The sequence below is a fragment of the Artemia sp. Qi Xiang Cuo genome, chromosome 2, assembly GCF_049724085.1.
Source record: "Artemia sp. Qi Xiang Cuo chromosome 2, ASM4972408v1, whole genome shotgun sequence".
Taxonomy (NCBI): Eukaryota; Metazoa; Arthropoda; class Branchiopoda; order Anostraca; family Artemiidae; genus Artemia; species Artemia sp. Qi Xiang Cuo.
In genome coordinates this window covers 51,080,924-51,107,951 of record NC_142795.1, presented here as the reverse complement: position 1 = coordinate 51,107,951, position 27,028 = coordinate 51,080,924, and the positions used below count along the sequence as shown (strand labels likewise).

The window sequence follows — 27,028 nt, the reverse complement described above, 5'->3', positions numbered from 1 at the left end:
AACTCTCGAGGAATCTCAAAACTGTTAAGATTTCTCCAGTAACTTAGTATGTTTGCCAAATTATGTCTAAATCGCCTGTTTTGCATATCCGCGCCACCTTTGTAATGCTGGGTCCCCTTCATAATTGCTTTTTACATACGTTTCTACTTTGTTCTAGGACGACGACACATTCCACGATGGCACACTGTAGACTTATGTTTGCTGGCTTATGCTTGGCAAAATAATACGCAAATTTGAAAAATTTAAATTTTTCTAATTGGAACATTCTTGTTGCTGGGGAGGGATGCGAATGTCCTCGAAATTTTGTGGCCAGAATAATGCAGCAAGAAAGCATAAATTTTATGAAGATTAAGTGAAGGAAGGGGGTAGGCCAGTGTGGTAGTCTTGGATATCTTAACACCGTAAGGAGCTAGTGGTAGTAGTAGCACGTATTTTCAAACAGTTCGTGATAATAAACTGCAAGTAAGAAGAGATTCAGGCTAAACCGAAACTCTAAAAAAGGGAGTTTCAGTATCAATTAATTCATCAAAAGAATTGGCTTTTTGTACTGATTTTATGCGAGCATATGTAATTTATTAAGTTTAAAGCTATCTATAAAAAGCAACTAGCCTGAAAAAAGGTGCACAATTTCTGATAAAAGAGGAAAGCAACCCAAAAAGGGCGAGTGATTTTAATGAAACTTACGCCATCGGATTCACTTTATAAAGAGACCTTGATTTTAGAGGTTTCAAACCCTTATAATAAAAATCGGAACTTCTGAATCTTCAAAGAGTTCGTAGTAAGGAACTGTAAGTAAGGAGCGACTCGGCCTAGTATTAACCGAAACTCTAAAAAGGGAGCTTTAATAACAGTTAGTACATCGAAAGAATTGGCTTTTTGTACTGACTCAAAGTATATAAAATTCAACAAGTTTAAAGTTACCCATCAAAAGTTATGAGCCTGAAAAAACTTGTCTTATTTTTGAAAAAGTGGGGGGGGGGGAACCTCCCCTAAAAGGAAAGTGATCTTGATAAAAAAAAAATCAAACCATGAAATTCCACACCTATCGGTATCAAATTTTGACATGGCCAATCGATTTAAAATGTCAAAAAACAACAAATTCAGCCCCCCAGTTTTAGAGGAAGTAATGCCACACGGTGGCGTAATTGTTCCTTAAAAGTGACACAGTCCATACAAGATAAATGGTTAATATGGACATTTATTTGAAAGCTTTAGTTAACTTCATTGATTCACTTAATGAAAAAGTGGGGGTTGCGAATCATGAGTATCACCAGGAATTTTATGGGAGTTATAAGGGGGGCTTGGCTAGTGCTACCGGAACTTTGTTATCACTGAGTTTAAACGGCAATATTTCTCATTTCCTGTTTATATAGAATGCTTAATGTCTTCTTACTTCCCTGGGGCCTCGCCCCCTACTGGTGTTCATGGGGAACCTCCTTATAAAAAAGGCTTGTTCAAAAATGTCGTCTTTGAAATTGTAGAAATGATGACCATGTAAATAACTTTGGATTTTTAAACTCCCAACCTTCTAATAAATATTCGAGGGATGTATTTAGAAACTTTATTTTATGAATATTAAACTTAACTGTTAAAAACGGGAGATGAAGAGGGGGGTAGTAGTCCTCCTTCGAATTTAAGAGAGCTTGGGTCAAACAGATCGTACTAACAAATTGTTAGTAAAGAGCAACCCTTGCAAATAGAAACCGAAACTCTAGAAAAGTTTCAATTACATCATATGCAACAGCGAAATCTATTATTCATGTTGATTCTTAATGTGCAAAATGTGTTAGTTTTAAATTTGCTCGTTGAAAGCTACAAGCACATGAAAATATGCAGAATTTTAAAAACATTAAATAAACTCTCCCAAAAAGTAATACCTTAGTTATAAGGATCATATTTATAGCAATAAAGAATTAAATTATTACTCTTTTATTTTAGGAATTTGAGGGCTACTCTTTTGAAGAACTTCGATGGATGAGTCCATGTACAAGACGACCGCCAGAAAGCATGCTCGTTCGCTTTAATAGTGATAATACCTGTATCGCTTGCTGGACTCCTAATTTTAGTGGCCAATACAAAGTTGTCCTATCAATTGATGACATTAAACTGGAACAGGTAAAGAATAAAATAGAATAATGAATTAAACTCCTAACAAACTTTGACAATAAGCTTGAAGAGGAAAAAAGAAACATCACCATACCCTATATGAGGAGTGGAGCAGCTTTTACAGCAATAGTCATCAATATCAGCATCAAAAGTTATGAATGAATCTATTGAGCAATTAAATTCACAAAAAGAGAGTTTCGGTTAAACTAATCAACTTTAAACTACTAATACAAACAAAATGAATAAGAAGAAAAGATGTCCCAATATTTTCCGTTAGACTTATATTTTGATTAAATAGAAAGGCGCAGTTTTCCATCGAAACGAGAGGCAGAAATTTAAAACTTAAAACGAGCATAGATTACCTAATACAAAATATCAAACTCGAAATAAAAGGAATTACTATGTATCGTGAAATGAAACCTAAAACGAACAGCAAGCACAATGAAGTTAAACATAAAATAAACATTAACTACGACAAACAGGGTGGTGTTTGCGACCCCTATCCCCACTTACCTAAGGATAGAGCAGCGGCACTCAAACGTTCAAAGAATTATTGTATGGCCGTCCCTTTAAAATTTGTCCGATGACACACGGGCCCTTTTGTTAAAAATGGGAAACTGTTGTTATCTTCCGAAAATTGAATGCGCTAAATGTAAGGGTGCAACATACCCACGGTGCAATAATATACAAATGGTGGTTGCTACAAATAAAACCCTTTTCGAGAAACAGTTGCTGTTTTGACCAGTACGACTCTACTGTTATTTCTCACATCTCTAATTGATTTCAAAGTTTCGGTTGGAGAGTAAGTAGTATTGATATAGCTCACATTCATACGCTTGGTTGTTGCGAGCAGAATCAGCACTCCCAGTGCATCCGTATTTTTCTTTTCAGGGTAGCCTGTTAATTTATTCTTGTCTGTTTTTTTGTTTTTCTAGTTGGGGTCATTGTACCGAACAAGTTATCGTAGAATATCTGAAGAGGGCTTATTCGAACAATAATTGAATTTCAGGTGCATTCTTTAAGACCAACTAACCCCGTCTGCACCATGATTCACCCTGGATACCCATTACGGCCAAATTGGCGTTATGTCGAAACTTAAAGGTTTTCATTCAATTCATAATGTCTCCGGAGGCAGCGGTCCTTGCAGCCCTGTGAAAGGGCACACATTGGTATAGGCCTAGATAAGGCCCTTCGCATAAGGAAACATTTTAAGAAAATAATTCTTACTTCATAATGTGGAGAATATTCATTGTTAATACATTTTTCATGGGGAGAACCTTTATCTTCACTTCTTTAATTATTTTATACTTTCTCTACCATATTTCTAAATTGTTTGTGTTCTATCTCCAAGTCTTGAAAAACGTGCTCAAACAAACGCCCAACCGCTATCTAACCTAGCCTAACCTATCCTAATTTCTCAGTATTTTTCTATCGACATATGGTTTGACAAGTAATTAGGTGGTAGATGGTTTAATTTGTATTTGAAAATAGAGAAAATGCTTATCGAAGCCATGCTTATTTTTCAGAAATTTTGTTTTAAAAAAATGTACAACAATGAAAGAAGTGATTATAAAGGTTCTCCCCATGCAAAATGTGTTAACTATGATTATTCTACATATTATGAAGTAAGAATTGTTTTCTTAATATGATTCCTTATGTGAAGGGGCTAATCTAGGCTTACATCCCCACATTTACGAAAAATTACACATTTTATCACGGCTTATACAGAAGGATTTATAATCTTGCTATATAGATTGTTTAACTCAGGATCTTACAGAGACATCTTAGTCAGAAGCATTTTAGGTTATTCCCACTCAGGCAAATGACTTATCTTAGATGGAAAAGTTTATCATGAATTATACTAGAGAGGTGATAATAGACCCTTGTTGGAATTAGATTCGTGCAGATATGCTATCCGAAACAATTTTATGATCCCAAGGACTCCCCTTTTTGTAAATGGAAAAAGTATTTCTTTGAGTTCGTGGAATTTGTTCTCGTGTTCTACAGACAACCAGAAACCTGATCAAATTAAAGGCACTTTTTCAGAGGAAAGAAAAGAACGACCACGAAACTTCAAAGGAGCAGAAATTATTCTATATATAACGGAAAGTGTCAACCCCAAATTAATATATTCTCTGCATTAAAATTCAGGTTGTATTTTACTGATGGTTTGGTTAACCAAACCATCTTTGATAGTAGTTCCTGCTTTTTCTGTTTGATATTTTCGAGAAGCTAATTTTAATTTGTTAAGTTTCAAATTGACTTGTTATTTTTAATGGAAAAATTTTCTTTTCAGTTCAATATCTATTCGTTTTTTTTGCAACATTAGCTAAAAAATTTATCAAAACGTCAATTCTGGTTAATTAAAAGTACAAATATGGTAGTGATGCTCATGGTTGGATAAGTTAGGGTGGAGTGGCCTACGTAAGAGCAGCCATGTTATGAATTTTCTTCGTTGGAGCAGTCATTGGGAAAACGTGGCAAAAGTATTCGTGGTATGAGGTGTAGTGGTAGATGTGAAAGAAGAAGTCGTTGTGATTTTCACTATAGAGAAATTCAAACATAATTTTCCAAAATATGCTTACCTCGTTATGGTTTGGACTTATACATTGCAATTATAACCGAGCTCCGAAATTCTTGAAAACCAACCTTGGTGAAAATCAAACACTACCAGGGGTGTCAATGAGGGAGCAGGGGGCACAGGGGAGATTTTTCAAGTTCGTTTTTTGGTATTTTCACCAAAAAGATTGGAAAAAGACCAAAATTCTTGACTCAGATATTGGAAAATGCCCCTTTTTTGTACTTTCATAAAAACGATAGAATCCTTGCCCCTCCCCCTTGCGTTTCCATGACCTGGTAGCCGTGAAGAGTACCTAACAAGTTTGAACTTATTGCGTTACAATTCTGGACTTTTCTATCTATTATCACATAAATCCTTAATTACCAAGTTTGTTAAAAATCAAACATTATTTGTGAAATATGTACCTTGCGGGATTTGATTTTGGGCTTCTAACTTGAGATATTAACCTCAGACCAACAAACTTAAAAAAAAAAAAAAAATCTTAAATGCCAATGTTGGTGGACATCAAATACTTTATGTCTAATATGTGTTTTCCATAACTTGATTTTAGGCTTTTATATTGCAAAATTAGTCTCAAATTTGTAAAAAAAAGCCAATGCATTCTAAAACACCTATATTGTTGGATACTAACATTATTTGTGAAATATACACCTACCATTTCTGACTTTGGACCTCTGTATCGTATTATTAGCCTCATTTTTGTTGTCGACAGACTCAATAATCCTTGAATACATCAAACTAAATAATATTTGTGCAACATATTTACCTAAGGCCTACGATCGGAGCTAGGAATGGTACACAGGTTATCTACGAAGCCTCGCAAGACATCTTGGAACTGAGCTGCAGCTGTGACGTCCTCACGAATGATTATGACTTCAGTGGGGAACGTGTTCCCCTTTCTATCAAAATCCGTATCTGTTTCAATGTGCTATCTGTGTGGCAAAGAGAAATGGCAAAGGACAGTTATTACAAGAACAAGGGCGCACCTTTTACTCAGCTAGATCACTCACTCAGTTCCTCTTACCTCCCTTGCTCTCCCTGTCCTACTCTCCCTCCCAAAGTTGGCCATATCTGCTTATTGAGATTTATTTTATTTCGCACTTAAATGCCTCTTAGAAATTTTACTTATCTTTTTCGTTTTGTTTAGACTTGTAATGTTGTTGTGCAAGCCGCCCCTCCAGACATTGTCACCTCTCAGTCAGGTATACCGAAGAAACCCAGTAGCACTCCAAAGAAAATGCGAAGATATGTAGGCAAACATAGTTCAGGATTAAGGATCCGAATTCAACCATCATTGCAGAGCGAACAGCTAGGTGTTATCCCACCTAATGGAACCATAGCGTTTGTCGAGGAGGTAAGTTGTTAAGGAATAGAATAGGCTATAAATATGCAATAAACAATAAGGAGAAAAGACCATGTTTAAGATACTCATTAAGTAAAACATTCAGAAGTTTGGTTGAATACGTGTTGCCTATGACTGTTCCAGAGAGAAAGACAGCTAATAGATCAACTGAATAGCAATAATGAGTTATTGCATATGAGAATCTGTTTCTAGTAGTCTGTAGAAAAACAGACTATGTGTACTAGTTGTGGCTATGACCTCCTGCTTTCTGCCTTGAATTGGCCTTCCTAGTGCAATAAAAAGAAAGTTTGATGAATATAACCCGAACAGGAGGCTATACTATGCTGAAAAAGGAGAATTTATGTAAGTTCGCTTGGCCATAGAAATGACAGAAGCATGAACAAACTGACGGTCGTTAATGGTATGTAACATGTAATGAAATAAACATTAATATTCTTGTAAATCAAAAAGGTATCTATGCTTACTTCATACGCTAAAGTTACTCAGTATGAAATCTGCTACTATTCTAACGATGCACTTTCAAATCATCTTACAAGTCAAACGTTTGGTTTCACTATGAAAATATTGCACGCTTTTATTATTTAGGATTATTATTGTTAACTTGTCTCTGATTGAAAAATTTGACACACCGCATTTTTTCTTTATTTAATGCTGCTTCATGGGTACCAGGAGCTATTAAGGTCACAGAATTTTTAATTGTAAGCCAAAGTTGTAATCAAGAGCCTTTGGCGCTAGACTATAACTTTGATTTGTATTATTAGGTTCTGAGCCTATCTAAAAATTTGGAAAAGTTTATCATTTAAAATATACCTGTAGCCTATGTTACATTGACTTTTAGTCAAGATATTGGGTCGAATACTCGAAGTGAACTAGTAATAATTTGAAGTAATGGAAAATGAACAAATTGCATTGATTAAAAATCCATACTATAAGGTTGTATCGTATCATGAGTTGAGCCAATTTTCAGAGGACTCAGAACCCAGTAACGATAAAAGCTTGCATACATTGGAAAGTGAACCTTTCACTACAATGCGGACAATGCCTAGCTTTGCATTGTGTAATGCCTAAACATGAATTAAACACAAAACTCTTTCAGAGTTGTATCCTTACTGAAGGGGCTTAACCCCCTTATCTATCCCCCCAGATTACATCCTATCTACGGAGCCAGAGCCAGTATCCAACTTCAGGCAAAGCTATCGTGTAAAACGAATAGGGCTCAGATACCTGAATGTTTTCAGAAATCAGGAAACAAGAAGAACGATGGGACTCCTTTTTATATTTCATTGTTCTTTTTTGTTTATTCCTTCGTTGATTCTTTTCTGAGTAATCTTATTGTTATCCTGTTCCAGCTAGAAAATGAGGATGGAGTCTGGCTTAGACTTGCACCGGAATCAATACTCAGCTGGTGCAATACTCCTCATGGGGAAGGTTGGTGCTTACAATTTCACAAACCGTATGAGAGACGCCTTCTTTTCCCCATCGATGATTTAAAGAAAACCGGTGAATCTAACGAAGAAAATAGTGAATGGTAAATTATTTATGCTTTAATGAAGAAATTAGCCACTATTCTAGTATAACAATGTTGTCTGCCTTAGACATACTATTTCCGTTTTTATCCGGGGGGGGGGGGTTATAAATATGAATTTTCCTACATGGAAACCAAGCCTGTACGAAATTCGTGTATTTACCCTGAAGTGATGTAAAATTTTCAAGTTTTCATCAGTTTTTCTATTATTTTTTTTAGCCTTATTCATGGGTCTCTATGAATTTCTTAGATCCACTAGTTCTCCCTTACGTAGCATTCCTGGTTTCCTTTTCCAAGCGAAAGAAACTATATTTGATTTAAAAGAAACTTCGCATTTTGAAGTACAGTTTTGATCAGCGTCGTTTTGCCAAATCGAAAAAAAGAAAAATTAGACGAGAAGTAAACGAAAAAAAAAATATTATAATAATAAAAATTAAGCACGTGATAACACTTTTCACTATAGCTGTGAGGAATGATTTGCATTACTGGGATGACGATAATCCATGCTGTGGTGCCTTAAAGGTTTTTGTGAAAGAAGCCTAAGAGGCATTCTCTTTCTCCCTCTCTCTTGCACTATCTCCCTCTTTCTCCTCCTCCTCTCTCTCTTTCTCTCTCTCTATTTATTTTCATTTCTTGATATAGAACTAGTCAATTCTTAAATTTATGCTCCATCCAACTATGCTGAACTCACTCGATTGGCATTTGTGTTTAGTCTCTATAAATTTCTTAGACCCGCTAGTCCTCCCTTACACAGCATTCTTGGTTTCCTTTCGGAATTGCAAAGAACTATATTTGAGTTCAAACATATCATTATAAAGTAGCTTTTTTTGCTTATTTTGATCGGCATTGCTTTGCCAAATCGAAAAGAAAAACAAAACGAAAAAAATGAGTGATGGTGCTTTCCAGCTTCTTGTTCAAAATATCTTTCTCGATGACTAGTGTATAGTGGATTTTGAAGTGGCTAAAACGAATAGAAATGAGAAAAAAGTTCATCGAGATGAGGCCGATACAAAAAACAACACGCGAGTCACTAATATTCAGTTGCCAGTTGCCTCTTAAAACACAACACCACCGATTAAAGTATCCCAATGCAAAATATCCTAAAGTGGAGAGCATATTAAAAGAAAAAAAAATTGAGACTATGACTTTATTTTGCTATTTGTAAAGACAACTGCTTTTCTTGTCAGACACTCGTGAAAATCAATACCAATAGTTCGGGCCTTAAAAAAATTGTTCCAAAAGTTCTAAGTCAAAGGCTGTTACTGGTATAATTGAGAAACTTGTTGATGAATCTCTATCCTCACACATTTTTTCTATTAATTAATAAAAAAAAAACTTTTCGGAAAAGAAGTTCTTAAAAGAAAACTAAAGGCTATTTTAAAATTAAGATCAGCAGATACAAATACCTGTTAAAATTCTAACTCAAAACGACTAGAAATTACTATTAAAGAATAAATGAAACCCGAAACGAACAGAAATTAAATAAACAATCAATGCCCTTGAATCTCTTGACTCTTAAAAAGTGATCTAGAACCTTCAATTTCCGATCAAATTACCCCTCTGTGAAGTTTATAGGAGCATCTCTTTCATAAGAACCATACATGCCTAGTGGGCATAACTTAGAAAGTCTTCCCCCGGGCCCTGGGGGTTGTGTTGACAATGGAGTTTTTCTTATCTGACCTTTGAACTATTTTTAACAAAATGACTATCTCAAAATTTTCATCGGGTGGGTTTAGGAAAAGAAGGCGTGAGGGGGGGAGGGGGCTAGTTGCCCTTGGATCTCTTATGACTCTTAAAAAGTGAACTCGGACTTTCAATTTCCAATCAAATGAGCCCCCTCCGAAGTTTATGCGATGGCCCCTTCCATATGATGTGCCTCTGGGAAAAAAATAATAATAATAAAACATTGGAGCTGTATGGCCTTTATCTGATCACTATTAATTAAATTTATTATAGGATTACTTTCTGGATTAAAATGACTAGAAGTAGGATTTTTGCCTGTTATAGGGTTTATAAATGTTCATTTTTCTAAGCATCTGCCATAACTATTCACTAACAACAGGAAAATGTTGCAGAACTTTTAATCTGTTTTTCACTTTGGTCTTAGTTCTTTAATTGGTGTCAACTTTTCTTCTTTTCCTAAAATTCCTTATACAAGTAGAAATTACTTTATTGAAAAATTTACGGAGTGATTATTGCAAAAAAATTAAATCTCTAACCCTCATCAGCTCCAAATCTACAAAGCCAGATGAACAAATATTGAGGATTCGACCACCAGATAAATGACCACTGTTCTTTAAACCTACATAAGTGTGACAGAAATCTAAGTGGAAACATAAACGGAAACTAATTAGTCTTTGTTTATTGAAAATTCAAGATGAACGCTACTTTTACAATTCAAAGTACCCTAAAATCGAAGTTTATTGAAACGATATTATCTCCAATAAATACTAGTATTTTATGCATGGATGCCACGACGAATCTAGCCAAAATGGACATATTGGTTCTGTTACCGTATTTTGATTTGACCACATGTTCAACGGCACTTTTAAAATAGAACTTCCAAGCTTTTGAATGTGGTTGAGAGCTAGTACCACGAATCATATATTGAATTTTGAAACTGGGGACCTGATTGTAGAGACTACTTTGTCAAATATACATGTCTTCATTATGAAAAGTCCCTAAAGCCACAAAAGTCCCTAAGAAAAAAAGGTCCTCAAAGTTCCTATTTCTGTTCCTCTTTTTTTTCTTTTATTTAATGCAGTTTTTCATTGCCTATAAAAACAAGCCTTTAGCCAGTGACATGAGATTATTTTATCTCATCCCGTCATTTAGGAGCTGTATTGCGTCGCAGAGGGTTTCATTACGCCATCTACTTTTAGTTTGTTTAGTACTGATGCTGCGGTCCTCTCGTCGGAAAAAAAATATTCATGTCCGATTTAGGAATTTTGTCGGGTTTTCAGTAAAAACGGATATTTGTCCAATGTTTTTGATTTTTTTTTGCTGAAGAAGGAGTTTAAAACTTACAAAATTGGTGGTCCGTTCTGTTAGCGATTTTTAAAAACCCCTTACCACTAGTTTGAGGAAGGGAAAACTTTTGAAGATTGACACATGTTTGTTTTACATTATTAGTCTGATCTTTTATCCCAGTTTTGATACCAAGAAATGTATCCTATCATTTTGTACTGGACTGGCCCATAAGACCCATGGTCCACAGCGACCCAACCATAAAAATCTGTGTCGGCGGAAAAGGAGAGCCAAAAGAGTCTAAATCGAATTAATTCTTGAAGTCGAAATATAGTCACATTTTTCGGTTGGAGTCGGATATTTGTTGGATTTCGGACTAGTAGCCTAAAGTGTCGGAAAAATAGTCAGATTTTCTCGGGTAGGGTGTCAGAATCTTCATGATTTTTAAACAGACCGAACGGAAATCTAAGCCGTGTTTGAACACTTTTTGGATTTAGTTTTGTGTGGAACGCCAGAAGCTTCTAGGCGTTTTGTTTTCTGGCTTTTTACTAGCAGTAACACCAGAAGAGAAAATGCTTGAGTTTTCAACGACAGAAAAAATTGCGGGAAATTAAAAAAATGGAACGGCATGTCACACTTACCATTTATTTTTGAGCAATTTAATGGACTTTGGGATGTGATGACTCACCAGGTGCATCTGAAATGTTACAATTCGTAGAAGACAGTCCTGAGGACAGTCTGAATAAACTTCTGCTGACATTTAAAGGTGATCTTGTAGCCGGAATATCCCCACCCCACCAGAGCCAGCACAATTCACGCGTCGCTCGCAAGTTCGGCTGGGGGATTTCGTCGATTAGAAAGCAATATCCGAACATAACCATCATTCTCGTCGTAAATTCCTTCAATTTCCTTCGGTAATTAAGAAAACTATTAAATTCTTATCTATAAACTTAATGTTGTTTTCAAGTGTCATAAACCCTAACGGCACACATGACTATCAAGGATTGATATGTTAGTGTGACTATCAGGAAACTAAATAGAGTACTAAGTTAGTGTTATTCTGTTTATAAGACTCGGTGGAGGAAAATCTGAATATTTGACCTGGGGATTTCAGATTGCGAAAAGGGATAGTAAATGGTGGGAAAAAGAACTACAGGTCTGGATCTCTACTTTAAAAAAGGCCTGAAACTGTATCCCATACAGGTAACAGCAAACCTAGATTTTTCAGTAGCTTAAAGACTTGGTCACTATTGGACGGCTCGAGCAGCGTCTATGGTAAAAAGAATGTAGTATAGTAGACTGTTAGGATAACAGTGACAAAGCAGTCCTGATCAACTGCTTGAATAAACAACTTAGTCGGTATAGCGGTGTTTAGCTTTTTCCATGGGCTTCCAAGGATTGTTGACTTATGGTTTCTTTCATGTTACCCAGAAGGTCATGCCGGGTACTGTTCTTTGGTTTGCTAATCTGGTTGTTAACCTGGTCCCTATTTCGGTGTTAGGAAGTTCCCTTATTTTGGACGTTGCTCACTGTACGACCCCTGTTTACTATTTCCTGAAACCTCTTATGTTGTGATGGGGGAAAGAGTGGGTCTTCTCTGAGAAAAAGTGATGGGTAGCTTTAATGTATAATTCTAACTCAAATGCTCTAGCCTGATCAATAAGCTATCCGAGACAGTCAATCCATCAGAATCGCCTCTTTGACACTTTAATTGAGTAACTAATGATATTCTTGTAATGTGTGTAAGTCGTCTCTAAAACTTATTCTGACGCGTAAAATTAAAGCTATTTAAATGAGTTCTGTTTATTTTTCTATAATATTTATAAGTTTCTTGTTCATTTTGCCATTTCTGCCATGTGGATGTTTTGGCTCATTAGGATGTATTAGGCTATACTTGGTTTTTGTTCTTTGTTTTGAATTTGTATTGTAGATTCATTAATTTTTCTCCTATATAACAGGCTACAAGAAGCCTTATAGGAAAGATTGTTTTCTATTTCTGAGCCTCATTTAATTTAGGAAAAAGCCTCTGATGTAGCCCAAACACGAACATTTTATATGTATTTTAGTGTAAATAGTACACTACGATATTCAGCTAAAAGCTTTATTAAGGTATTTTACAGTTTTATTGTAAATTTTAATTTTTTAACTAGAGAAAATACAAAATATTAAATTTTGTTTCATATTGCGTTTACGAACTTCAGAATTCCTTTTTTTAGTCTTCGGGAGTGTTCCAAGATATTTTTATTGGTTTTAACGTTCTTAAATTATTTATAATTTGTAAAGCTTCATGTGTAAGCCACTGTAGAACCTTGTTGATTGGTAAATCATTGGTTTAGACCATTAATTCTAGCATTTTGCCTTTGTGATGATTTGGCAAAAGGTCGAACGTTAACGCTTGAGAAGCATATTTTAGACATCTTCGGGCTTTGAATATATACAAAAAAAAGGCTAGTTTTCAATAGAAGCACTCATAGTAACATTTGGATATCTACTTTAATTAGAATGGGAAAGTGTCTATTATGGAGTTATATTAAAAACTGTGAAAATGGTTCAACATCCAGCTCTCTTCTGGATTTCATAGGTAGCTGTCTTTGTTATACTATTGCAAAACTGAACTCTTTAAGCAATAACACCCTAATACAGATTAAATTATATTGTTATATAGTTTGATTTATAGTTGAACATATAGTTAAATTATGTGTAGATTATACTTTCATAAACACATCTAATTTAGGTTTTCACTATACCGAGTTAAAAGATGTGGTGCTTCTGGACACAATATCCGATCTCAGCCAACAGTGACTTCACCAGCCATAGGAATTCTTAGCATGGGAAATGCAGTTTTGGCTTACAATGAAGTCAGCTTTACATCAGAAGGCATTTGGGCTATGCTGCTCCCTCGGAGCGCCCGTAAATATTGTTTTGCTTCTTTGGGCGATGAAGACCAGGCTTGGAGTTTAGTAGCAGCAAAAGGATACCCAAATCAGTTGTATTTGGAAAAGGAAAAAGATGTCGGTGAGTGAGAGAGATCTTTGCAATTCATTTTTAATGTATCATGTTAATTTAAAGAATATAAATTCATGAAGAAGGTAGCACATCATGGAAATTCCATACAAAAATAGTTAACGAAGATATCATCATTGTTGCAGCAACTATTATTATTTGTTTATTTTTCAATTATTTCCAATTCACCAAAAACATCTTTGCAGTGACTTATTTAGCTTTTGTTGATTGTTTGTGTTTAAAGAATTTGTCGAATTTTGCGGAAATTCGATTCCAAAGTTTTCTAAGTTGGACTCTTACTCTGAGATTGCTGATATTTATAAATTGCAACTTCGCTACTTTAATGTAAATTATCGAAATTTGCAAAGAATCAGTCAATATCTGTACAACTCTTTTTTCAGATAAAAGGAAGAAACAACATTAAAACTCAAAACGAAAAATATGGGGGACTGCCGCCTCCCTCAACCCCCCTTTACTTTTTGCGCTAAAGTTTAATTACTAACTGCTTATTCTTTTCTGCGCTCCGTAATTCTTTTCAGCCTTAGCGTAAATTACTGCTGCTACAATTAACAATTCACCGCAACACCAAGCTGCCTGAGACCAACACAAATACGCACGCTCTTCCTCCATCCTAATTTATTCAAAGACTCCCTCTTTACACCCTCCCAGGAAGTTTCCATTTCCCTTAAATATTTCCTTATGACATTCTCCTACCTCAACCGCTGATGACCTGCTTTCCGTTTAGCCCTAGATGGTTCGCCGAAAAGGGCAATCTTTAGCAATCTGTCATTCTTCATCCGCAAAACACGACCCTAGGAACCTCAACCTTTCTCTCATTATAGCCCTAGAAAGCGGGATTGAACCACTCTTTTCTTAAAGCCTGTTGTTTGAAATATGGTCAGTCATCTGGGTACCCAAAACAATCCGTATGCAATTTCTCTGGAAAGCATCTAGCAAATCTTCCTCCGTTTTTCGGAGTGCCCATGCTTGAGAACCATATTTGATCATTGTCATCGCTGTAGCTAGCAGTATTCTAATCTTAGTTCGCTGACTTGTCTTCCTATTCTTCTAAACTTTTTTCAACTGTGAAAATACCCTTAACCTTGGCTATCTATCGTAAAGATTGGTTATAACTAGACTTATGCATTTAAAAATTGGGATTTAGTTTCTGTTTGTTTTTAATATAATGCCCTGGTCTATCCAAGATATTTAATTCATTGTAGTTCTTTGTAACAAATCCTTACCGCTCGCCACTGCGAAATTGTTCATTAATTTGATCTCTAACGTCAAGTTCTGGGTTCCCAAAAAATCTGATGGAATTTTCGAGCCACTTGAATCCTTGTGTGATATTTTTTCACCAGGCTGATCGTATTGAACCTGTGGTCACAGGAAGTTTGACTTAGATGGAAATATCGGAGTATAACTAAGCCCCCTCCCAAGCCAGTTTTTCTCCTGGGCCCAAGCATGACAAAACTTGGCATGAAGTCAGAATTTCAAGATTGCTGAATTCATCAGAAGGGTTTAAATGTAAGGAAATAAGTTTTCGAAGATAGCACGGCTCGTATTACGGGAAAAACAAGGAATGAAATAAAAGGCCCATATTGAGTTTTGAAATAGCTCGATCATGATCATTCATGACGCCATGAGAAGAACAAATAATTAGGAGTATTAGTTCCAATTACGCTTGGACACTAAAGTAAAATCGTGTGCTTATCCAAAAAAAGATTTGTAACTTTTATGCTGAAACCAAAAATTTCTGATTTTTGCATCGTTCAACTGTTGTTATTTTAAACTATTGCTTTGAACTTTTGATTTTGATGCATTTTCCTGATATATATTCTGTATAAGAAAACTTAAGTTTTCCATCAATTTCAATCATTTGGGCAACATAATTAGCTGGAAGCATAATTAGGTCTGGCCATATATGCATTTATTGAAATTGTATGGTCTTCCAAAAGAAAGAACGCGTTACTATTTTCCCCTCCCCTCTCAAACATTTATAACAAAAACAAAAAGATATGTTCGAAAGCCTTACTGTCACCTATCCATTCAATCAATTCTGAGAGTTAATTCATATCTGATTCCACAATAAAACTATATCCACCTACTTCTTCTGCCATCTGCTATAAAATACTTCGCCATCCTCGTCAGTGAAATACCATAAAAACTTTGATAAGGACGAACTTCAAGTCTTTGTGATTTCTCAGAGTATTGGAAGCAGTCATAAGTACTTTTTCCATTGGATAGCAGTATAGGTTAATGCCATTACCCTCGCTTGCTTTGAAACTATGGTATTGCTTATTTTTGCTGAAAGTTGTAGGCCTTATGCTGTGGATTTGGAACTTCCCCGAATTGAGTTGATAAATCAATGTTGACGTGGCAAATAATCATTTTCTTACATTTTATCAATTTCAGATTAAGGTTTTATTTTTCAGTCAGGGATGAATTTTCCGATTTTATTTAAAAATGCGCACAGTTTTTCAGCTGGACTTCCTTCCATTCGAAGTATTTAGCCAGTATGAATCCTTGAAAGAGAAAATTATGTTTCATTGCAGACTGGAAGCAAGTATCCATGGTCGTTGCTGAATTTTCACCAAATCTCTTACAATCATTTTAATTTGTGGTTGATGAATAACCAAAAATTAGTCTTCTCAAAAGATTATGGTTCTAATTCTTGTTTTAAGGTCGGGAGTTTTTTGTATAATCATGACTGATTAATATTTATTAATTTTTGCCCCATCGATTAATATCAAGTTACCTTTTTCTATTAGATTCAGCTAGCTATTGGACCCCTAGAGAGAAATTTTGAATTTATTCTAGAAATCTAGTAATTCTAGAGTGAAACTTTTGCATGGGCAATTAACTTGGGAGGGGAATTTAGGAGAGGCTGCTTTTAAATCTTGAAAATATTTACAATGTATTTTATTACTTTCTATGTTTCCTATATATTTCGCATTTTCTTGTTGTTTTTTTTAAGCTAAGTTCTTTTCCTGAAAACTTTACCTCCTCCCCCAGGACTTTACCCAGAACCCAGAAAAGAAATTCCACTCAAGTGTCACTCATGAGCCCCAATTTCAGTTTTCCAAGCTGAAAAACATTTTATGATAGCAGCAGTAACTGTAACCGCGCAATGGGTACGCCACAGCCCATAGTAACCGAAAATTTAAAAACACACTTTGACAAAATATTATCTAGTTTCGAAGCAAATTGCAAGTTCCATAGCTCTCGTTTTTTTTCATTAATAGTTTTAAGATGTATTTTTTTGTAAGCCATCCCTAGTATGAATTAGTTATTTTGAATATGGGACTTTTCAGTATTACAGAGTGAAGAAGCCTACTTATATAGTCTACACTGCACTGGAAAGTTTCAGCAGCCAACTACTCTTGATCAAAGAAATTCGGACGCATTTCAGCCTACTGTAGGAAATAGAAGACAATCAGGTAGATAGTATCCCTCAATTACATAATTGCTCGTAAGTTCAGGACATTTTTACTATAGTCTGACACAGAATTTTTCCTTCAAGCTCTTTAATTTAATATTCTCCATAAGCAGTCTTATTCAACATACAATAAAAGCTTATGCTACTTTAGAGGGTTATTGATTACCTTAAAGGCTTCTGTGAATTTTTTAGCTTGCTGATTACAAATTTGAGATTAATATTGAAATATAGACACCAACCAAGCTAGGTTAAAATGAAATCTTGTTCCGTCGCTTTTTTTTCCTCTCCCCCTCAGATCATCTTAGAGGCTACAGTTTCATTTGTGCCTTACTAGAAAATATATATATATATATATATATATATATATATATATATATATATATATATATATATATATATACATATATATATATATATATATATACTATATATATATATATATATATATATATATATATATATATATATATATATATATATATATATATATATATATATATATATATATATATATATATATATATATATATCTTTATAAACGAGCAATAATTGTATATATATTTATGTATTTACTTATGTATTTTTTCTCAAAAACGACTACATATTTTTTCGGGAAAATTGGTATTTTGGGATGTTCTCGCATAAAAAAACGATCTAGATAGGTCAGAAGTCTGAAAAAATTCGTTAAGAGCCTTAATTTTGGAAGAAAGATTCATGTCAGTGACGTCCTTTTTCTATACATCATTGCAATACTGCAATGACGTTGCCACACTTATGTTAAAAAATTGAAGATTTTCATGCCTGGAAAAGTTTACATTAAATTGCTTAAACGGCAAAAAATTGGTAATTGCAAAAATATTTGTATGTATGAAAAGGGATTACAACAATTCAAAAACCATAAAAAGGAAAACCGTAAGCTTGAGGCTTAGTGGAAATCGTTGTTAGAAATCGGACGTGCTTGAATAATGAAATATCTTTGAGAATTTAAATGAGGATTCTTTGGAACAATCTGAACTATCAAATGTGATAAGACCAAAAAAAAAACGAAAAAAACATTCCGAACAGATTAAATTCATAATGGTCGAAAATCAAAAACCTAGACTATGAAATGAGACGAGACCCAAAAAACGAAAATTTACAATTATCATAAATGATAAATCGTTGGAAGAAAAAGAAGATTTTGTCCCACCATCTTAAAAATTCACAAGTTGACAGCCTGGACTGTCAGTTAAAAATAGACTAGTAGTCGCAACAAAAACGAAGAATCGTTGAAAATTACCTGAACCAATGAATATCAAAAGTGAAGAAGAAAGGAAAGTAGGGTTAAAAGATAAGCGACATCGGAGTCAAAACGTGCCAAAATTGAAAATAATAGTTATGATAATTTGGTTTGGGATTTTGACATGGATAAGATCATCAATGCTTACCATGCCTTTGTTAAAAAAAAAAAGTTTCTGTGATAGGTATTTCATAATGTTATAAATAGCGTTATATAACGTTATATATAAATAACGTTCAAATAGTTATAAATAACGACATTAGAGCCTATAAGGACGTTATCCAAGATCCTGATACTCCATCAGCTTTTGTTAAAAAACAAAGGTTCGGCGTTATGTTTTTCATAATGACAAAAGACAAGCCAAGGCAAAACTTAAAGGTCCAATAACAGAAAAATCGTAATTCCACAAAGGCGCTAATTCTAATTTAAGGTCATTTAAAATGTATAAGGATTTGATTAATGAAAATGAAGCACGGATAAATGTGATTAGAAAACTGGTGAAAGTGGGAATCGCAACAGCTAAAGAAACTGTTATGGAACAAACGACAGTTATAATCACATTGAAGTGTAAACGAAATTTTTAACAATGATCTATGGTTGGAAACTGAAAAAGACGTATTTGTTATCTGTAACGCATTAAGAAATTAAATGAGATGATGTACTGAAAAAGACGTATTTGTTATCTGTAACGCATTAAGAAATTAAATGAGATGATGTATGAATCTAAACTGCTAAAGCGAATGGCGTGGAAAATTTTTTCTGAGATAAAGATAAACAAAAATGGACAATGAAATCTACGGTTGGAAGTCAAGGAACAGCGATGACTGGCCACAAAAACGATCTAAATAGGCCAGGACTTTAAGAAAGAATTTGTATTTTTCACAGGGTGGCTGTATCAAGCCTGTGCTGCCGTCATTACATAAAGAACAGGCTCAAATTGTCTGCGGTTAGAACGGTTTTACTTTTATGAATCTAGGAACTAAAAATAAATACCTAGAAAAATAAGAAAAATGGTGATGAAAGCAAGTGATGTTCAAATAACAAAACTAAACTGACTCTCACACTTTGCTTATTTTTTCCCTCAGAAACTTCGTTAGTATTTATTTGTTTTTTTTAAAGTTATTTTAGTCATAAAGGAAAATGCTTCAAGTACAAATTGTTTCAATAGATCTGACACGACACCTAATCTTAAGGGGGAATTGAGAAAGAAAGGAAAAAATATTGACGAAAACAAGTTTTTTTTTCAAAATGGCATCACCAAATTAGTTGTTACACAAGTTTTTGTTTTAAGGAATTGTCAGTTTTTCCTATAAATGAATCAGTATTTAAATTTTTGAAAGAGTATGATAAAATAAATATTGTTCAAAACACTTATCGTTTTAATTGAAAGAAAAATGAACCCCCTAATGATAACCCTTAGGGGGTTTACAGAAGGTGGTAGTACAGCTCTTACTTATAGCAATATCTGTTCGTTTTAAGTGTTTCGTTGTAACTTGTAAAATATGTCATGGTAAAATTGGGTATTTTACGTATTTTACCGTAATTTTACGGAACCCCGTAAAATTGATATTTTTCCAATTTTACGTAATTTACATATTTTACGTAAATTATGTATTTCACCTATTTTTCCAGTATTTTATGTATTTTACCGGTATCTTACATATTTTACTGACATATTTTACGATGCTGTGTAATTTTCAGAGCACAAAAGCGCGAAGAGACTGACAGAAAAACGATTAAATATTATTTTTTTATGTTTATAGCTGTATTCCCTGGTTTAAAAGGCGGTCTGTTGGACTTAGGTCTCTTGTTATCAGAAAGATATAGTGCATTATAGTACTGGTAATTATAATTTTAAAATAGTTAAATATTAGCTGAAATGAAATTGCATTAGTTCTGTGAACTGTTAGAGACAGGAAGGCCTAGAAGCAGGATTGACATATGACAAACAAGAAAAAAAAAATTTAAATAGCCGAGAAAAATGAGGGTAATTTCAGCCAGCTGACAAAAATGAAGCGAAAATGATAGAGGCGGATATTTCGTCTGGGATTTCCGCCCAGCCGTCTTCAGTTCTCAAAAAAAGGAAAAGTAACCTTTTGAATTAATTTTAACCGAGCAGAAAAAGACTGAATCAAACCAACCAAAAAGCAAGCCAGAACAAATGAAAGACTATTCATCAATTAGATTGGGCAATAATTTGATGCTTAGTTATTGACTTAGCTTGTATACTGACCTAATTTTAATTAAAAGTGTGGTCAGATGATCTTAATGTAAACTGAAGAAACTTTATTTGAATCCTTTGATTTGAAGTTGTTGTAAATTGAGTTTATAGGAATATATAATTAGAAGGAAATTGAAATTTCTACTCCCTTGTTTAAGATAGGGGCAATCGTAATGCATTACCTATAGTAAAGACTAATAAGGGTTCAATGTATTAATATTTGTTCATTTATTTTTTCCCTGAGATACTTCATGTGGAAGGGGTGGTCGAATAAGCTTTGGAGGGGACTCAGTCAATTGAAAATCAAACGTTCCAGTGCCATTTTCTAATATTTATCCTGATTTTGAACGAATGGCTTCCGAATCAGTTGTTAATGACTACAGTGTCTAAAAGAAATTCTTATTCGTGTTTAACGGCGCCCTTCTGTTTCAGCAGTTGTTTTGAAAGAATCTCCAGGTAAATACAGAACAAGCTCTAAAGGAGAGACAAAGGGAGGGTGGAGGTAGAAATTGATATACAATCCTAAGGGCCGTTCCCAGGACTTTCGTTTAGGGGTAGGGGAGGGGGCTTTGGAACAGGCACGGTCATCAGAATCTAAGTCTGAAGGAGAGGAGCTAGATTCGCAAGCAAATCCTGTTTAAAACAGTCTTAATGACTCTGAAAGTGACTAAATGTTCCGCTACTATGACCAGTGCTTAGTTAATCAAAGTTAACAAAGTGTTACAAATCTCTTTTTTAATTGTATTCATTACTTTTATAAATAAATGAACAATAAAATATATATTATATGAGGAATTTGGCTGAAAACGGCTATTTAAATATGCAAGGCTGTTAGGGTAACATTTCTTAGGTTTAAATGTAGAAAAAATTACAAATATGATTTTACTTCCAAATCATGGTAAATTTAATTAAAAAAATGATTTTTATTTTTTTTATAAAATGGGTGTCCAAAATCAGGTACTGTCCAATTGCTGAGCTATTACCCTAGGCACAAGATTACCAAAGGGATAAACCAGACAGTTAATTAACTTGGTGAAACTCTCGATGAAGGGGCATTACCTTTTTAAAATCCAGGAAAATCAGAATCATTAAAAAATTTAATTAAAAGCTGTAAGTGATGCTTAAAAAGAAAGTATCAACTGACTTGTAGCTACAGGGCAACTCTAAAACACCAATTTTACTCTATATTTCCTATGTAGTACCTTATTTTAGGAATTTTACCTTATTTTACCAATTTTACCTTATTTTACCAATTTTACCAATTTTACTTACAGAATTTTTTATTTTACGATAATTTTACAACACTAGTTTCTTCGATATTAACTTTTATTTCTGTTCATTTTCACTTCATCTATTCATTTATACGAATTTTTGTTCGTTTTAAGTTCTTTTATCATATGACTATTTCTCCTCGTTTCGTGCTTTAGTTTGCCCTTTATTTTATTTTATTTTTGATCTTCATAAAATAAGAACAAAACTGTGACGTTGGAGATAACATGTCCCCCCCAGCTCCTAGGGATAGGTCTTTAAGTTATAAAATTTGCCCATTGTTTACGTATAGTATTTGTTATTGACTAGTATACAAACATTTTTAGGGGGGGGGGGGGGTGCTTGGGGTGTTTCCATGGGGATAATTTTCCGTGTTGAGGAAAAATAAATTTTAAATCATTAAAAAAAAGCAATAATTTCTATAATCAATGAAAAAAAAACCCTATTTTGCTAATATTTTCAAATATTCAAACTATTTTCTTCGTGGAAATTTTACGATAATGTTATCTACTTGTTGATTTAGTAGTCCTTGGGTATTGGTTTTATTAAATAATAATCGAATTAGAGACCCATCTAGTTTTTGGGCAGGCAAATAAGGAAGTGGGATCGTTGATTTTGTCACTCATTGCTACACTTCTTCACTTAATATTTTCCTTTTTTAGGGTCATCTGACTCATGTGCACGAATGTCTCCCTTAACTTCAGGCTCAGATGGAAAAAAGATAACCAACGTCTTAGACAGAGTAGACAAAATAACGTACAGTCCCCGAGACGGACGAGAAGTAACAGTTAGTATATCCTTTTGTTAGCTGTAGAAATTGATTCTTGTCTACCTCACATATCCTTATTGAAGAAGCGTGTCTACTATAGACAACTGATTCTCTTATAATTAGGCTTTTTTTAAATAGTTGTATCTGAAGAAAGTAATGTTATATAATTACCGTAAAAAAAATACAAAAAAAAATCATGAAGAACAACTAAATTAGGAATTCAGGCTAATAGAGTATAAAAAAAAAATATTTATTTCCCTGAAAAAGGAGTATGCCAGCTATACCTCTCACTCAGACTCTGTCTTGGCTTTTTCTCCAATTAGCCATGGACTGATGGCAACTTGATTTTAATTCAAAAATAAAAATTTGAATTAAAATCAAGTTGTCATAAATACATGGCTAATTGGGGAAAAAGCCAAGACAGATCGTCTGAGTGAAAGGCACAGCTGGCATAAGCCTTTTTCAGGAATGTATAAAAATGATTAAGAAAAATAAATATGTATTTTGGATAATATGCATGCATAAAGTCTTCACAAAAAATTCTTCAGCACAAGAAAAAGGAAAACTACCAGAAAAGGTAAAATTATTACCGCTATAATTTACTTTCAAATTTAATTTATAATATAATACAAATTACAAGTTTTTACAAGTTTTGAGATCAGATAACAAAATTTCACTTCACCTAATTAAAAAAAAAATATTGCAGAAATACCTGTCAAAGTAATTGCTAGCATTTATTTTTAATTAAAGGCCGAGAGACTCCAAAGACAAGTTTGGAGGATTTCATCCGGGGAAGTTTCCAGCCGTCAACCCCTGAATCTCCTATTGTGATTAGTCCAGAAGAGTCTCGTCCAGAACAAAGCCCATCTGATGTTCGTAGTGGTGTAAATAGTACTTCGAGCAGTCCAGGAAGGTTTTTTGTATTGCAAAAATGGCTAAAGAGAGAGAACTCTAAAGAAAACCAGGAAAATAATCGAGCAAGGTAGTTTTAACTTTTCATGTTTTTTTCTCTCTTTTTTTTTGTTTAATTTACTGTCTCACATCATTTACCTGGTAATAAAACCGTTAGTTTATTGAATTTTAGAACATAACCTGTAAAAATTTTGTCTATTTTATCCGTCTTTTATTCAATTCATGCTCATAAGAATATTATTTTACTTAACTAATTATATATTTGTATCTAAAAGTCAATGGTGCTTATTATAATTGATTTTTTTTAGTTTTGTCAGTGGAAAAGGCCTCCTTTTGGTTAAAAGTAATATCATGCAACCATTCCCAACCAATCAATGGCCTTTTTCTTCTGACGAACCTTCACAAATTAATTGAAAGCATTTCTATTGAATGCGGGGATAATCTCTACATTATAAATGAACAGAAAAAGGCTAAAAGTTATCATAGGATGGCTTTTAATTTTTTTTTATTAAACAGTAGAGTGGACCATAATGGCAGGGACAATATTTGACATCCAAGAATGTTATAATTCTGAGGAAAATAATGAGGTTCTGTGGAAAATCAGGAATAAAAAGTTCAGATGTAGTGGGAAAAGTAAATCAATCAGTTGTGAATTTGGATGTTTCAACCAATCGGATTTTCGTGCCCATCAACTGGGAAGCTTTTATTCTAAATTCCTTTTATATCTTTTATCTCCTGTCCCACTAGGCATGCGAATCATGAAAGAGTGTCTAGGTAGGTTGAATATGTTTTTTTCAGATGGACAAACGCCTTATCCCTTGGATAGCTCTATAAGTAGCTCTATAAGTATAAGTAGCCACAAGGGGGGAAGATAAGGCCAGAAGCCGAAAGAATTCTTGAATGAGATCAAAGAGTATATTGGAAGAGTTTTCTTTCGTTACATTCAAGGTCTAAAATACTTTGGTTAATCTATTGCTGAAATCCTCTGCTCTCACACTTTTTGCAATTAATTCAATCCTGTAGTTTTAATGTTAAAAAGTGTGATTATTGAAATAAAAAAAAACAACAATAATCTTAATTCTTAGATGAAACGGAAATAGTAGTGTTTTGCACTTCAAATATGATCTGAATTTAGAAGGTATTTAAAGATGTCAACTGAATGCTGACATCTAAATTATGGTTTTTTCATGGGTGGCTGAGACTCACTTCAATTGTGAAGTTTTACATATACTAATATATAACAACCGTATGATTATTGAATAAAAAAAACAACAATAATCTTAATTCTTAGATGAAACGGAAATAGTAGTGTTTTGCACTTCAAATATGATCTGAATTTAGAAGGTATTTAAAGATGTCAACTGAATGCTGACATCTAAATTATGGTTTTTTCATGGGTGGCAGAGACTCACTTCAATTGTGAAGTTTTACATATACTAATATATAACAACCGTATGATTATTGAAATTAAAAAAAACAATAATCTTAATTTTTAGATGAAACGGAAATAGTAGTGTTTTGCACTTCAAATGTGATCTGAATTTAGAAGGTATTTAAATATGTCAACTGAATGCTGACATCTAAATTATGGTTTTTTCATGGGTGGCAGAGACTCACTTCAATTGTGAAGTTTTACATATACTAATATATAACAACCGTATGATTATTGAAATGAAAAAAAAACTATCATATTAAATCTTAGATGAAATGAAAATAATAGTGTTTTGCACTTAAAACATGATGTGAATTTAAGAAGGTATTTAAAGATGTCAACTGAATGCTATATAGCTTTTCATGGATGGCTGAGACTCACTTCAATTGGGAAGTTTTACATATTCGAAGACATAACAACCGAATGTTTTAGTTTACTAGAATACTTTCGCAAAAAGTATAACCCTACAGCTGTCATGCTGTAGGGTAAATGTTAAATGTTAAATATGTGCACATATTAACATTTTCTTGCTATCATAATATTTATGCCTTTCAAAATTTCAGTTGACTAATTGCAATGTAATACAGGATTTAGTTTCTTGTTTATTATGGAAAATTTTCTACTGCATTCATATATAAATTTGATTTTGCTGCATGGTTTGACCCGAATTGATTCTATGAACTTTTAAACAGTCAATGTTATGCTAAGTTATAATGAAATACAAAAAATGTCTAAACTGAGACATGTTTTTTAGTGTGGCATCAGAGAATCAAGACATTAACAGAGTCTCGGTGAAGGATATTGTAAGAGCTATTGGTGAATCAAGTTCTAATGGTAATGGTTCGGTGTCACCAAACAGAAGTCCACTCCCGTTGCGAAGTGGAATCCGAAGTCCAAGTTCAAAGCCATCAGCTGTTGTTCAGCCCATTGTGTCCTTAAAGGGTGAGCCTTAACTCAAACCATATGTGCTTTTAGTAAGTTTCAGGGTTAGTATTTGGAAATATTTAACTATTTTAACGTTTGATTTTCCAAACTGAAATTTTAGCATGTCCTTAAAAATGTATAAAATACCTTTCGAAATAGTTTCTCGAAATTCGCACACAGATCGCAACCAGGGTTTTAATCAGTAGCCTGAAAAAAGGTTAATAAATTATTTGAAACTCTGCTATCTTAAGTTGTACGTTTAGACTTTAGTGTCATCTTCATTATCGTATATTAATCGCTGCTAATTCTAAATTGTATGTATGGTGGAACAGAATACAACTAAGCAAAACTAATATTGCCGTTACTGCCTTTTACTGCCGTACTTGCCGTTACTGCAATATACAGTATATTAATAACATTTTTTTTTCTTTTTTAGAAGTATTTACTCAACCTGTGAAAATATAACTAAAATATATTTGTTTTCCCTACTTTTCGCCTTGTGAACAACGATGATCCAAAAGAATTTCAAGGGCTGTGCCCTCAGCAATATTTCTGGATTTGTTTTTGGGGAGGGAGAGGGGGCAAGCAAAAATTCTCCTGTGCTGAGTGAAGGTTAAAGATATACTCTTTTTGACCAAAAAAATCTCAGATTTCTTTCCATCATATGACAAAATATACTTAAATCTATGTTTGTCTTCAAGGGGGCATAGAAAGTGGAGAGGAGGAGGTTAATCTTTTAGACTGCAAAAAAAGTTTTGTCCGTCAGAATTAAATATGATATTAAAGATATCCTATTAGCTATTGCAACCTATCATTAAAAACAGTTGATTTTTGTACGTTGAGTGAAAGGTTTAAATTATTAGGCGGAAAATACCATTTTAAGTGAAGAGATCTAACTTAGTTTAATTATTCCTTTTGGAATAAAAGCTTTGGCAGCAATTTTTACAGGATTTGTTGCTCTTGTTTACAGAAGCTTATATATAACAGATTTTTTCTGCTTATTAAAATTTATCTTACCTGAATGACATTGCACAGTCACGGTAGGATTATATTTTTCATCAGTTTGTTCTCAGCTTGTAGAGGAATTTACTAATTTCCAAAATTTTGTCAGCACATCTTAAAAGGGGGCGCATGTAAAATAGAAAGAATAAACATTAAAACAATTGCCTTCACTAATAAATGCTCCACGTTTCTTGACATTAAGTTTCATCATGTTTCATAATTTAGAGGCTTGTGTT

General features: G+C 33.7%; 1 protein-coding gene across 1 annotated transcript in view; it reads left to right on the top strand.

The window, feature by feature from the left end:
* LOC148955348 (E3 ubiquitin-protein ligase MYCBP2-like) overlaps window positions 1–27,028 on the top strand; it is a 470,872-nt gene that overhangs the window by 343,441 nt on the left and 100,403 nt on the right. Inside the window, 9 exon segments of the mRNA XM_089101721.1 lie at window positions 1,939–2,115; window positions 5,835–6,041; window positions 7,400–7,578; window positions 13,277–13,557; window positions 16,860–16,985; window positions 22,416–22,429; window positions 22,432–22,540; window positions 23,273–23,504; window positions 25,621–25,808. Of these exon segments, the coding sequence (XP_088957847.1) occupies window positions 1,939–2,115; window positions 5,835–6,041; window positions 7,400–7,578; window positions 13,277–13,557; window positions 16,860–16,985; window positions 22,416–22,429; window positions 22,432–22,540; window positions 23,273–23,504; window positions 25,621–25,808 (1,513 nt within the window).